Here is a 14,563-nt window from a genome sequence, read left to right as displayed (position 1 = left end):
TTTATTCATTGCCTTCTAAATATTCATCTCAGTACCATTTGCATGATCTCAGGAACTTAACCACCCAAAGCCCCAGTAAGGAAGTGTGCTTTGAACAGCAGCCAAAGTCTGCCCTCATGGACTTGACCAGAAGAACATCAGCAGACAGCCTGGCTTCTGGATCAGGCCCAAGGATCAGGCCCATCTAGCCCGGCATCCCTTTGTCACTGGCCAACCCGATGGCAGATTGGACTGAATGCCACAATCGCTGGCAAATGGAGAGCCCGCAAGCAAGACCTGAGCACAACAGCCATTCTCCCCACAACTGGTTTAAGATGCATTTACTGTCTCCGACAGAGGAGGGAGGACAGAATCACAGGAACTAGTCACCATTGGCAGCCTTCTCCTCCTCCCTGACTTTGTCTAAACCTCTCTTAAAGCCATCCAAGTCGGAGGCCATCGCTGCTTCTTGTGGGAGGGAGTTCCACCGTTTAGAGCACCCTGCTTCCAACCAGCAGGGCATGGAGGCCACCGCTGTCTCCTTTGTCCCTTGCGTATTCAGAGGCACAGTGCTCTTGGACATGCAGGCTCCATTTTAGATGTCGCCAGAGAGGCCTGTTCTCTATGGACCAGCTCAGCCAATAAACCAGAAGTGTAGAACCTGCAGTTCTCCAGATGCTGTCTGGACCCAATTATTTTTTTGTTATTATGCTTTTAACAAAAGAAAGGCCCAGAATTCCATCTCTTGTCACAACTGCCCAGGTTAGTTCTTCAGACTCCTTTGCCAGCTCAGCCACAAATATCTGCCCTACATCTTTTGCGGTGAAGACAACCACAAAGTATTCACTCACCCTGCCTGTAATCTTCCTTTGACAGTTGTCCAACCACCTCCCTTTCCATTTTCCTGCCTCTGTTTAAATATATATTATTGGGCCTGGTATTTTAAAGCTATATCCTCTCATTTTACAAAAACATTTTATTTGCTTTCTCGCTAACTTACATTATTATTTGTCCTTAATTTTGCTTTCCTTTTTCTTCTCCTTGCTCAGGAAAGTTTTCTACAGGACACCTTCTTGCTTCTTATAGTTCCCTTGACACTGCTCATTAACCATGCTGGCATCCTCTTGCGAGTTGGTGGTGGATTTCCCCCCCCCCCCGATCTCCTGGAAACATCTCTCTATGCACAGATGTTTTGTTGGCCCCTAAAGCCTGATTTTTATTTTTTACCATTAGCACTCCTGTTGTATTTGATTATTCATGTTATCATGATGTGATTAATGATTTTATACCATGTTATATTAAGCTTTCCCACGTATTTCATTTAGATTTTTTTATGAATGAAAAAGGAAAAGGGAAAAAAACCTGCAGAGCACATTCAAGGAGAGTTTCTTGATAATCTCCCAAGTGGTCTAAACAGATTCAAACTTCTTGACTTAAGTGGGAAAGAGCACCCTTCTTTCAACTTCCTCTTTCAGCTCCACATACTTCCCAAGGGAGAAAAAAGACAGTTATGAACAAGGGGGGCAGCAAGCTGGATGGGGGCTCAGAGGCTTTGTGGGTGCCAGGGAGCACCATGTTGGGGACCACTGGCCTGGAGAGTTGATGCTCTGTCTCTCGTCAGAGGTCTCCAACCCCAGGCTGGACCCCCATCTGGAGCTGGGGGTTTTCTAACCCTGACTTCCAGGGACGGCCTCCCCCAGCACTAATACAGAGTTCCTTTTCGAGTATGGACAGGCTATACATTAAATGAAAGAGTATAAAAACTTTCCCGTATATTATGTTTGTCTTCTCGCTTGCTTATTTTTACATTTGTATTCTACTTTTCCTCCAAGGAGCTCAAGGCAGCATATGCAGCAGGTCAGTCCCCTACAATGTAATATTCATCACAACGACCCTGCAAGGCAGGCTGGTTGGAGAGGGAGTGCCTGGCAAATGCTTTCACCACCGTGAGCTTAAAAACGTAAGAAGGGCCCTGCTGGATCAGGCCAAAAGGGAGCCCATTTGGTCCAGCATCCTATTCTCACGGTGGCCAACCAGATCCCCCAATGGGAAGCCCATGAGAAGCAGCCTAGCACAGCAGCACTGCTCCCTCCAGTGGTATTCAGAAGCATTCTTTGCCTCCGACCATGCAGAACAGGGGTAGGGTGAGGGCTGAGTGGGGATTTGAACCCAGGTCTTCCTAACCCTAGAAGGGATGTGGGTGGCACTGTGGTCTAAACCACAGAGCCTAGGGCTTGCCAATCAGAAGATTGGCGGTTCAAATCCCCGCAACGGGGTGAGCTCCCGTTGCTCAGTCCCTGCTCCTGCCAACCTAGCAGTTCGAAAGCACCTCAAAGTGCAAGTAGATAAATAGGTACCACTCTGGCGGGAAGGTAAACGGCATTTCCGTGCGCTGCTCTGGTTTGCCAGAAGTGGCTTAGTCATGCTGGCCACATGACCCGGAAGCTGTATGCCGGCTCCCTCGGCCAGTAAAGCGAGATGTGCGCCACAACCCCAGAGTCGTCTGCAACTGGACCTAACGGTCAGGGGTCCCTTTACCTTGACCTTCCTAACCCTAGCCCGAGACTGTAACCACTATCCAACATGGGCACCCCCTTGTGGCTTGTCTAGGAAGTTACTCCTTTGTCATTCTCTGGAATTGCAGCTGTCCTGCACCTAGAATTCCAGCTGCGGTCCGATCCTGGAAGGAATCCTCAATCTGCTTGCAAGATTCCGCACTCCTTGCAGAGATTACCCACCTGCATGACTAAGCAAGCTCTCAGCAGCAGGTTATTTTCTTTCTCTCTATCTGCTGACCGTGTAGAGAGCACAGCAGCAGACTGGGCAGGAGATCTAAATGGCGGGTGAGTGACACCCACCCTCCCAGCCAGCGCTGCCCCATCTCTCTCCCAACCACCCCTTTAACCTGGCCACTCCACCTGCAACCTGTAAAGGTCTGGCACAGGGTACCCCATGTCCCTGGTCTTAAAGGAGCCCCCAACAATTCTGGACTGAGGGTGGGAAAATATTGTGCAAACCTGTAATATGTGCCTTACCATCCCATCAACAGGGCTCTGCCATATCCGAGATCTCCTTGCCTGCGCTCATGTTGGTCTTGTACTGCCTTAGAGCTAGATGGGCCAATGACTTAACTCTCTACAAGTGTTCCTGTTTAAACCAGCCTTTAATTCAGAACCATGAGGACTAGCATCTTGCTTCGTTTTTCAGTGGAAGGGTCATAGCTCTGTGGTATAGAGAGCATCTGCGTTGCATGCAGGGACCCCCAGATTGAATCCCCCAATGGTATCAACCTGGTAGGGCTGGGACTCGAGAACCCTACCTAAAATCCTGAAAAGCTGCTTCTGATGCCAGTCAAGTGTAGTAGACAACACTGGGAAAGGATATTTCTCAGTTAATTTGATCCTTTATTCAGATCCAAGAGGACTAGACCCTTGCTTTATTTTTAGGAAAAGGAGCCCGCTGGTCCCACACAATATAAGATGGTCTCCTCCTCTGTAATGTCTGTCTGGAAATCAAATGGTGGGAGAAGCTATGGATTTGTATCAGGGTGGAGAACCTGCAGCCTGCCTAGGACCCTCGTACCTACGGGACCGCCTCTCCTGGTATGCCCCGCGGAGAAGAAGAAGAGTTTGGATTTGATATCCCGCTTTTCACTACCCGATGGAGTCTCAAAGCGGCTCACATTCTCCTTTCCCTTCCTCCCCCACAACAAACACTCTGTGAGGTGAGTGGGGCTGAGAGACTTCAGAGAAGTGTGACAAGCCCAAGGTCACCCAGCAGCTGCATGTGGAGGAGCGGAGACGCGAACCCGGTTCACCAGATTACGAGTCTGCCGCTCTTAACCACTACACCACACTGGCTCTCAGGAGAACCTTAAGGTCCATAAATAACAACACTTTGGAGGTCTTGAGCCTCAAGGAGGTTAGATTGGTTTCAACTAGGGCCAGGGCCTTTTCAGCACTGGCCCCAACTTGGTGGAACACTCTGTCACAGGGGACCAGGGCCCTGCGGGATTTGACATCTTTCTGCAGGGCCTGCAAGACGGAGCTGTTCCACCTGGCCTTCAGCTTAGACTCACTCTGACCCCTTATACGGGATTTGGTATATAAATTTTCCCTTGGCTTTTTTGCTGGCCCATGTAGGACCAGCATGGATAGCTGGCTCGGGTGAATATCCAATGTTTCCTCCCTTTATGGTCTTGATTTATGGGCTACTACTAAAATGAGCCTGCATTTTAAGCTGTATTTTAATTAACTGTTTGTTTGTTGTTGTTTTCTAATACAGTACGTTTTATTGTGATTTATATTTGGTGTTAGCCGTCCTGAGCCCGGCCCTGGCCGGGGAGAGCAGGGTAGAAATAAAAATTTATTATTTGTTATTATGTTGGGCTCCAAAGCTACCACCAGCCTCAGACAGCATGGTCAGTGGTCAACAACATCTGGAGGGCCACAGAGGCCTCAGCCTCACCTTGGTTTAAGCATCCTGATGAAGCCAAGAATGACCAACACAGAAAGGACTTTAGATTTTGATCCAGCTACAGGGTCCTGCTTATTTTCAGAGGGATGGACCCCCCCCCCCCCCGCTCTAGAGACCCCCAGAAGCCGTTGTGGGTGAAAATGGTCGGTGCTGGGGAAAATGGAGCAACATCCAAGCTTGGTCCGAGCCAGGGTGCAGCCATCACCCCAGAGCAGGGGTAGGCAAACTAGGGGCCGGATCTGGCCCAATCGCCTTCTAAATCCGGCCCATGGACGGTCTGGGAATCAGCATGTTTTTACATGAGTAGAATGTGCCCTTTTATTTAAAATACATCTCTGGGTTATTTGTGGGGCATAGGAATTCGTTCATTCCCCCCCCAAAAAAATACAGTCCGGCCCCCCACAAGGTCTGAGGGACAGTTGAGCAGCCCCCTGCTAAAAAAAGTTTGCTGACCCCTGCCCTAGAGCCGCACAAAGGAAGATATGTGATGCTAAGGAAGCTGGCCTACATCAGAACAGGTCGTTGGTCTACCTGTCTCAGTACTGTCTACACTGACAGAGTTTGGGGGACTGAACTTCGGACAAGGTCAGGTCTTCTGCCACTGAGCCACGCGGCCCTTCCTTTATGAATAAACCCAGATCCCACTCAAGCTTCTGAACAAGGTTTGAAACGGCATCACACGAAGCACAGGCACCAACTCCTAGGGGGCCGAGGGGTCTTCACCCCCAAAAGAAGTGGGTGGGCATTGCCATTCAAACGGTGTGTGTGCACCATGTCTTGTGATTGATTATGCAGGGTGGGGTTTTCCTTGGCTCACCAATATTTTATTCACGTTGGCACCCCTGGAGCAAAGCTGCCTTATTATATTGAGTCAGATCAATGGCCCACCTTCTTCAGTGCTGTCTACACTGACCGGCAGCAACGGCTCTCTAGGGTTGGGCTAGCAGCCTTTCCCCACCCTTCCTGGACGTGTCGGGGATGCCACCGCGACCTTGCAAAGCAGATGCTCCGCCACTCATGCGCCCCCCTCCATCGCTCACACTGCCAGCCCCCTCCGAAGACTACAAGTCCCATCGTGCCCTGCTGCCGCGTCTGCCTCCCCCCCCCCAAGCTGGGGCGAGGCAGGAGCTTCCCCTCTCCTTTGCAGCTGCGGGGGCAGCGGCGGTTTAGGGGGGGGTATCCCCATCCTCTCCATCCCGCCGCGCGCTACCCTTGCGCCTCCTCCTCCTGCATTTCCTCCTCCCTCCCCCTCGCCCTCCCCTCTGCTGCTGCTGCTGCTGCTGCCGCGGCTCGGCCCGCAGCGTCGATCCCCCGCCCTCCCTCCCTCCCTCCCTCCTTCCTGCCTGGCCCGGCCCGGCGGCGCACATGCGGCTGCAGCCCCCCCGACGGCCTCGCCCCGGTGCCAAAAGGATGCTGGCCGCCTCTCCCGGTGCCAGGAAGGGCGCCGAGGCCGGGTACCCGCTCCACTCCCTGGTGTGGCACAACCAGCCCCGCGAGCTCGAGGCCGAGCTCAGCTCCAAGCAGGTGGGTGTCCCTGGGAGCTGGCGGGGCTGGGCTTGGTGGGGGGCGGGCGGGCGAGGGGAGGGGAGGCTGCCTGGGGTCCCACCCTAACAATGGAGAGAGGGGCTGATGTAATAGGAGGCGCCCGGCGCGGCTCAGAAGAAGCGCTCTCGGCATGCATCCTTCCCGGTGAAGGGACTTCCCCCGATTTCTGCAACCACCAGGCGCCCTCAAGAGGGGGGGGGGGTGGATGGATGGGGCCATGATTTGGGGGTGGGAGGGAGGAGAGGATTGGGGAGCTGTGGTAGCCCCTGGGGGAAAAATCTGGTGGGGCACAGAATGTGCAAAGTATATTTGTAGGTGCGGGAGTTTTATCTCCAAAATAAACATAACAGTGTATGTTAATGACAGAGTCCAGTAATTGGGAGGGGGGAGTTGGGGACAAGTTCATTGTCTGGCAGGCAGGGGGGCTCCTCGCCCACCCTCTGTTGCCACCCATGTTTGGGAGGAGGGCTCCTCCTCCTCCTCCTCCTCCTCCAAACACACAAATATTGCAGTTCCTACAGCACTGTTGAGATATTGGGGGTTTGGGCGTAAAAAGGCAAGGGGATAGGGGGACTTGAGTGTTGTGGGGTTTCTAAGGAGCGGAGGGCCCTTCTCTCCCCCCCCCGCCTCCCCCCCCCAGTCTTGGCACCAGGAGCTCTTTCCAGGGTTTGGCATTGGAGACTGTGGCTTGGCACATGCAGATCCCTCCGCCACCCTGAAACTCTCTATCCGCAAATGGCCTTCAGGATCCTCCCTAAGGTGAGGAAAGCCATGGGGCTCTTTGGCATGCCTAAAAGAGAGAGAGAGAGAGAGAGAGAGAGAGAGAGAGAGAGAGACGGGGGCATGACGCACAGTAAAAGAGGGCACCTGAGCACGTGCAGAGAAGCCTTTGTTTGGAGGCTATGTGGCCTCAAGGTGCCCAAAGGAGTGGAGAGCCCTGGCTTTCCTTCCTGCCCCCCTCCCAAAATGAGCAAGAACTTGAGATCTAGCACCATGCTGGGGCTTAGCTGAATCCCATGCTAATTTCCACCACACCTGCTACTCATTCCTTCCTCTAGCACAGCAAAAGCTGGGTGTGCATGGAAGAAACAACCTCCCCGCTTATGATGTTTATTCGATAATGATGATAATAATAATCTTGCTATTTATTCCCCTCCCATCTGGCTGGGTTCCCCCAGCCACTCTTGTTTGGGGTTCACATAGTTACTTTATGCGCTCCCCAATTTATTCTTTTGCTCTACATTACTGGGGTCCCACTTCAGAAATTAATCATGTCCCGACGAACCCCAATTCTGCTGTGGTTGCCTCTGATTTGCTGTCACGGAGGTCGTCATTTGTCTCGTTCTCACAAACACCTCCATCCTAGGCTAACCTGTGGCCCTCCAGGTGTATCTTGGACTGGATGGTTGTTCTGGATGGGGCTGATGGGAGCCAGAGTCTTAACAGGTTAGCCACTCCTGACTGTTCCCCAAACTAGTGCCCTCCAAAAGGGAAAAGCTGTGGAACACCTGCCTGGCATGCAGAGATGCCCTGGGCAGCATCTCCAGGTGGGGCTGGGAGAGACCACCTGAGACCCTGGAGAGCTGCTGCCGGTCAGCGTAGGTGATACCAAACTAGACAGACTGTTGGTCTGAGTCACGACAAGGCAGCTTCTCACCAGCCCCAGTGAGTCTGGTCAGTGGTCCGCGATGATGTTGAAACTCACAAAATCTTTCCAATTTCTTACCGTTATCCCTCATCTTTCCTGCAACACACCTGCCAGCCCAGGTACAGACCACATCCACATCGGCTTTGCTTCCCCTGTGCTCTGAAGATGAACAGCTCTGCTGGGTTAGCCAAACAGGGATCCTAGCTTGTGATGGGTAAGCCTATTAGCACCTCTTGGCTCCAAATTGAACAGCTGTGTTTAAGGCTGTGTCCTCAATGCCAGGCGCTGGAGAACAACAGCCTTCACCCTAGCCCAGGGGTCAGCAACCTTTTTCACCACTGTCCCTCAGACCATGTGGTGGGCTGGACTATTTTTTGGGGGGGGGGGATGAACAAATTCCTATGCCCCACAAATAACCCAGAGATGCATTTTAAATAAAAGCACACATTTTACTCCTCTAAAAACACGCTGATTCCCGGACCGTCCGTGGGCCGGATTGAGAAGGCGATTGGTCTGCATCCAGCCCACGGGCCTTAGGTAGCCTACCCTTTCCCTAGGCTTATAAGACTCTCTTGGCTTCCAAATGATGCTGAAAACAAGATGCAGAACTGACCCTCCAGGCCTGCTTTTGCATTCTTGGACAATATTTTATAAAATTTAGCCTGCTTCAAGCTTTTGGTAGGGAGGCTGGGTGATCGTTTTGGTGATGAGTAAGTACAGTCGTACCTTGGATCCTGAACGCCTTGGGAGTCAAACATTTTGCCTCCCAAAAGCCCAAACCTGGAAGTGAGTGTTCCGGTTTGCGAACGTTCTTTGGAAGCCGAACGTCTTCCGCAGCTTCCGATTGCGTTCAGGAAGCTCCTGCAGCCAATTGGAAGCCGCGCCTTGATTGCTGAACATTTCCAAAAGCCGAACGGACTTCCGGAACGGATTCCATTCGACAACCAAGGTATGACTATCCATTAGAAAGCAATCAAGTTCCAAGCAAACGAAGCTTTCCATCTGCTGGTACCTGTAATATCCAAAGGTGGAACCTCCACAATCAGAGGAAGTATACCTGTGAGAACCGGAGACAAGGCTTCCTGGAGGTCCAGTGCTTTGCTCAGTGCAGGGTCTGAGACCCAGGTTGGAAGGGGAGCATAACAGAAGGGTGGTCTCAGTTTCAAGGGGAAGGGGAGAGACCTCTGCCTCCTGAGGTGTTCTGTTCCATCTTGTGTCTGACAGTCCTTCAGGCCTTTGAAGGCCCCTGTCGTGGTTCCCCCCCTCCCTCTCGCAAGCATACTCAGCTGCAGAAAAGCTTGGAAGCAGTGAACCGGGGAAGTGCTCTGGGCTTCCGGAAGCCCACAATGAAGGACAGCAAAGGCATCTGCTTAGCTGGCGACAGGAAACAGCTCAGCTTTTCCCAGCCTGGTGCTCTCAAGGTGTTTCGTACTACAACTCCCATCAGCCCCAGCCAGCACAGCCGAGAGACGCTAAGGCAGATGGGAGTTGTAGTCTGAAAGATCTGGAGGGCACCAGGCCGGGGAAAGTTGCAATGACTGGCTGCTGGACTCTGTATTAAGGGATGTATGTGCTGCGTTCATCTCCAGTTAACCAGATAACATCAATGATGCACCCAAGTGCTGCAGGAGAAAATTACCTGTAAATAATGGGAATCCCCCCTCCCCCGTTAACTTATATAGGATTGTAGTCTTATGGGACATTGTGGGGCGGGGTCCAGGAAATTGGATGGCCAGCTGTCAGGGATTCTTCGTTTGACTAGATGACTCTTGGGGGTCCCTTCCAACTATAATTCTGGAAGTTTCACATTCTTGCTCCTGGATCCAGCAATGCTGGCCAAGTGGAATAGCATGGAAGTGGAGGAATGGAATTGAAAGAGGGGCATTTGACCCTGCTTCCAGGGGTGTTGCTTGCTCCTTAAAGGAACAGGCCCCATCCAGAAGTGGCTGGCACCCATTGGGACTGGTAGGGCAGAAGACAGGGGATCTGAACAGTAGGCAGAGGTGGAGCTAACGATAGGCGGTGGCAACACATTCTAGTTTTGACCCCATCTTCTTCATCCCTGCTAAATTCTACAAGGGACAACACTGAGGTTGAGGAGGAAGCTGGCAGGCAGCAAGAATGCAGTTAGGTGTGGGGCTGGCCGAGGGAGGAGTGAGACTGGGATGGCAGTGCCCCATTCACCCTAGACAACCAGCCTCCATTGGGCGCACCACCTGGCAGGAAGCTGTCCATGCAGGCCCTATCCTCCTCCCTGCTGAGTTCTACAAGGCGCAATACTGAAATTGAGGAAGAAGCTGACTGCCCTGGTGACTGGCAGGCAGCAAAAAGGCTGTTTTGTGTGGGAGGTGGCTGAGGACAAACTAAGGTTGGTGGGTAGTGTTGGCAGACCTTCAGGTTTGCTTGATCATCCCTTCTGGTGGTGGTGGGCTTGAATCTCCAAGTGGACAGGAGTGCATATGAGAACAACAATTTATTAAGAAGACTGTCCATGCATCTTTGCCAGCAGCCTGCAAATTCTAACATAGACATTTTGAGGGGTCTGCCCAACCCCTCTCCCACTTAACCTCCATTTCCAGGGCCGCCGCCTTCTTTGGTGATCCCTCGTTGTCGAGTAAGATTGTCTTCCATGAACAGTGAGTCTTAACAGTGAGTCCCTAGGTGACTATGGAGACCAATATGGATCCACACGTCCTTCCACAGTGGGGATGTTAGATTTCCGGGAGGGAGTTGATCATGGTGAGGGTTTGCTAAGCGTGCCTTCCTCTTAGCACATTTCTCCCTTTTGTCCTGAGTTCGAGTGTTTTCAAAGCCCATGACACCTTTGGTAAAGGCTTTTCTCCAACTGGAGCGCTCGCAGGCCAGCGTTTCCCGATTGTTGGTGTTTATACTACATTTTTAAAGATTTGCCTTGAGAGAGTCTTTAAACCTCTTTTGTTGACCACCAGCATTGCGCTTTCCGTTTTAAAGTTGGGAATAGAGTATTTGCTTTGGAAGATGATCATCAGGCATCCGCACAACATAACCAGTCCAATGAAGCTGATGTTGAAGAATCATTGCTTCAACACTGGTGATCTTTGCTTCATCCAGTACTCTAACATTAGTTCACCTGTCTTCCCAACAAATTTTCAGAGACACGGTTGATGGAATCTTTTGAGCAGTTGAGGATGGTGTTTATAAGTGGTCCATGTTTCACAACAAATGGGGACGCGAGTGGCGCTGTGGGTTAAACCACACAACCTAAGGTTTGCTGATCAGAAGGTCGGCAGTTCGAATCCCTGCGATGGGGTGAGCTCCCATTGCTCGGCCCCAGCTCCTGCCCACCTAGCAGTTCGAAAGCACTTCAAAAGTGCAAGTAGATAAATAGGTACCGCTCCAGCGGGAAGGTAAATGGCATTTCCATGCGCTGCTCTGGTTCTCCAGAAGCGGCTTTGTCATGCTGGCCACATGACCCAGAAGCTGTACGCCGGCTCCCTTGGCCAGTAACGCGAGATGAGCGCCGCAACCCCAGAGTCGGACACGACTGGACCTAATGGTCAGGGGTCCCCTTTACCTTTACCTTTATGTTTCACAAGCATACAGTAAGGTTGATAGTAAAATAGCTTTGTAAACAAGCATTTTGGTTTCTCTGCGAATGTCCCAGTCCTCAAACACTCTGCCCTTTAATCGGGAGAAAGCCGCATTCGCAGAGCTCAGGCAATGCTGGATTTCAGCATCAATGTAGGCCCTTGTGGAAAGAGAACTGCTCAGGTAGGAGACGTGATCAACACTTTCCAGCGTTATACCATTGAGTTGGATTTGTGACATTGCAGAGGGTTGGTGCAGCACTTTGGTTTTTCGGATGTTGAGTGATAGGCCAAGCTTTCCATAAGCTGTGAAGATATTTAGGATGGTTTGGAGGTCATCCTCTGAGTGTGCGCACACTACGTTGTCATCAGCATACTGAAGCTCTGTGACGGAGGCAGTCCCTAGGTCTCAGGTGAGGGCCCCGAAATCTCAGGGTCCGGGATACTCCTGACTTGATCACCCTGCTAAGGTCTGGTGGGGCACTGCCCCATTTGTGACAGATGGATGAGCCATCACTGCTGAAATCTAGGTCCTGGTGCATGAATCTCAGACACCTAAGGGCACAGCTCAGGAGTTGTTTGCCAGACCTTCTCAATTCCGGGTGAGATGTGTTTGCAGGAACCTTCCTTGCCACACCCGGATTTCCCCCTTTTTCTTAACAATGAGCAGCGGTGAGGCGCGGCAAACAAACAAGTTCATGCTCTGAGCTTTGGGGTTTATGGTATTGACTATCTAGGGCAGGAGAGGATGGGTGGGGCTGTACAGGGGCATTTGGGTTCCTGTTTGGCTTCCGAGAGGCGTCAGGTGTCTTGTTTGTGCTGGCGGGGGGGGCAGTCAATAGTCTTGATTTGGCTTCTCTCTCCCCCCACCTCCCTCCCATTGTGCCTTACAAAGTAACACAGGGCGCACTGAGGCTGGTGTGAGTTGTAGTTTGGGTCGGCGCGAGTTGCTAAGAAAGCTGTCCCTTTGGTGGCCAGGATGGGCACATGAATATTCAGTGCTGGCCGGCAAGAATCTGAAATGCACCTTGAAGCTGCTATTTACCGGTACAATGGTTGTGTTTCCCCCTTTCTATAAGTGTGGTTCATTCACCCAGTCTCCTTACATCAGAGACCAGCTGAGGACCTTCTGGAAAACTCACTAGCATGCCCAGGAGAAATGCATTCCCCTGTTGTTTGTTCTTCTGTATCTGGTACTCAGGTAGACTTGCTCCGGGTATGGGGGCTCTACTTAGCCGTTGTAGCCCAGGATAGTGATCTGCTCCTCCATAAATTTATGTCACCCTTCCCCCCCCATCTAATCTAGCAGTTGACACAACTTCTTGTAAAGTCTTTTTAAGCGTGCTTTCCTGAGTAAATTACCCCCCCCTTCTGCTGTTGACTAATTGCCAATTTTACTGGGTTCCCCCCCCCCATGATTTGTGAGATACATGGAAGTGGACTGACATTAGTTATTGCCTTGGGGGGGGAATGCACTCTGCACAGACTCAGAGACTTAGTGGAGACTGTGCTCTGTTTGCTGAACTTCTTCCTCTTCCTCTTTTCCCTGATTACTTTTCATTCCAGAATTATTTCTGATTTGCCTGGCAAATGGTTCCTAGGCCCCAGGTTCAGTTCTCAGAACACTTATTGATTAATGCTCCCCCCTCCCCCTTTTGCTCTTCGTTATTTTAAGGCCGCTGTCTGATATCTGTAGTAGATGATTCCAAATTTGCATAAATGCAAATAGAGCTGAGATCAGGTTGATAAATTTCCTTATCTTAAAAATGGATTCACTAAAGAGCTGCCTGGGGGAACAAGAAATGTATTATGCCCAAAAAAACTGACCCCACCCTATGATGTCCCCCATTAAAGTTAGCCATCTTGTTGTTCAGTCGTTCAGTCGTATCCGACTCTTCGTGACCAAGGACCAGAGCACGCCAGGCACGCCTATCCTTCACTGTCTCCCTCAGTTTGGCCAAACTCATGCCAGTCGCTTCGAGAACACTGTCCAACCATCTCATCCTCTGTCGCCCCCTTCTCCTTGTGCCCTCCATCCTTCCCAACATCAGGGTCTTTTCTAGGGAGTCTTCTCTTCTCATAAGGTGGCCAAAGTACTGGAGCCTCAACTTCAGGATCTGTCCTTCTAGTGAGCACTCAGGGCTGATTTCTTTAAGAATGGATAGGTTTGATCTTGCAGTCCATGGGACTCTCAAGAGTCTCCTCCAGCACCATAATTCAAAAGCATCAATTCTTCGGCGATCAGCCTTCTTGATGGTCCAACTCTCACTTCCGTACATTACTACTGGGAAAACCATAGCTTTAACTATACGGACCTTTGTCGGAAAGGTGATGTCTTTGCTTTTTAAGATGCTGTCTAGGTTTTTCATTGCTTTTCTCCCAAGAAGCAGGCGTCTTCTAATTTCGTGACTGCTGTCACCATCTGCAGTGATCATGGAACCCAAGAAAGTGAAAACTCTCACTGCCTCCATTTCTTCCCCTTCTATTTGCCAGGAGGTGATAGTTAGCCATCTAAGATCCCACATATCTTAGGGTGGGAGGGGGAAAAGTCTTTTCCAGATCAAAGTGGCTAGTAACTTGGGAGGAATATTAAGGAGCTGCGGTTTGACTTGAGACCAAGTGATGTTCAGGGTCGAAGAAGGCTGTCTCTTCCCATTGGTGGGACCCAACACTGGACTTTGGGAAGCAGCCCTGCCAGAAGGCGAAAGCTTCTGAGCATGTACAGAGTGCCCACCCCTCGCTACACTCTTTCCGCGAGGACAAATCAATCAAGGCGCACAATTTCATTTTGTCTAAGGAGCGTGGAGAGTTAATTGAAACTCGAGAGGGAGATTCTCTCTCTCTCTCAGTGCCACGCTCTTTTAATTACTTTAATGAAAAAGGTTTGTAATTAAAGGGAAACAACAGATCTTCCAGCAGTGGCTGGTGGGGGTTGGAAGATGGCACCGGGGATTATTTCAGCTTCTGGGGCAGAAAGGAGGGAAGAGGTGTGTTGCAGGTGATGGAAAGGAAGCCGAGGACTTGTGAAGTCACACCCTGGGGGGTGGATATGGGGGGGGGGAGTCAGGGCTGAGCGCTGCTTTCGGGCCAGGAAAGACACCCCCCCTCCCTGCTGTATCGGGCTTTTGTGTACAAGTAGGGCTGTCATACGTCCAGATGTTCCTGGACATTTTCGGAATACTGTACAGTAGTACCTTGACTTACGAATTACTCAACATACGAATTTTTCGACTTACGAATGGACATCCTATGGCAGTTTTAGATGGGGCTTACTCGACTTACAAATTTTAGATGCGGTTTACTCGACTTACGAATTTTTCATTTCCAATGCATTCCTATGGGGAAATCG

General features: G+C 51.0%; 1 protein-coding gene across 1 annotated transcript in view; it reads left to right on the top strand.

The window, feature by feature from the left end:
• Nucleotides 1–5,767: 5,767 nt before the first annotated feature.
• Nucleotides 5,768–14,563, top strand: part of ANKRD13B (ankyrin repeat domain 13B) — a 28,536-nt gene continuing 19,740 nt past the window's right edge. Inside the window, exon 1 of the mRNA XM_033172220.1 lies at nucleotides 5,768–5,979. Coding sequence (XP_033028111.1) covers nucleotides 5,821–5,979 — 159 coding nt within the window. The 5' untranslated portion in view covers nucleotides 5,768–5,820. The remainder of the gene's footprint in view (nucleotides 5,980–14,563) is intronic.

The sequence above is a fragment of the Lacerta agilis genome, chromosome 15, assembly GCF_009819535.1.
Source record: "Lacerta agilis isolate rLacAgi1 chromosome 15, rLacAgi1.pri, whole genome shotgun sequence".
Classification (NCBI taxonomy): Eukaryota; Metazoa; Chordata; class Lepidosauria; order Squamata; family Lacertidae; genus Lacerta; species Lacerta agilis.
The sequence above is the reverse complement of the archived record's forward strand: the minus strand, read 5'-3'. Positions and strand labels throughout refer to the sequence as shown.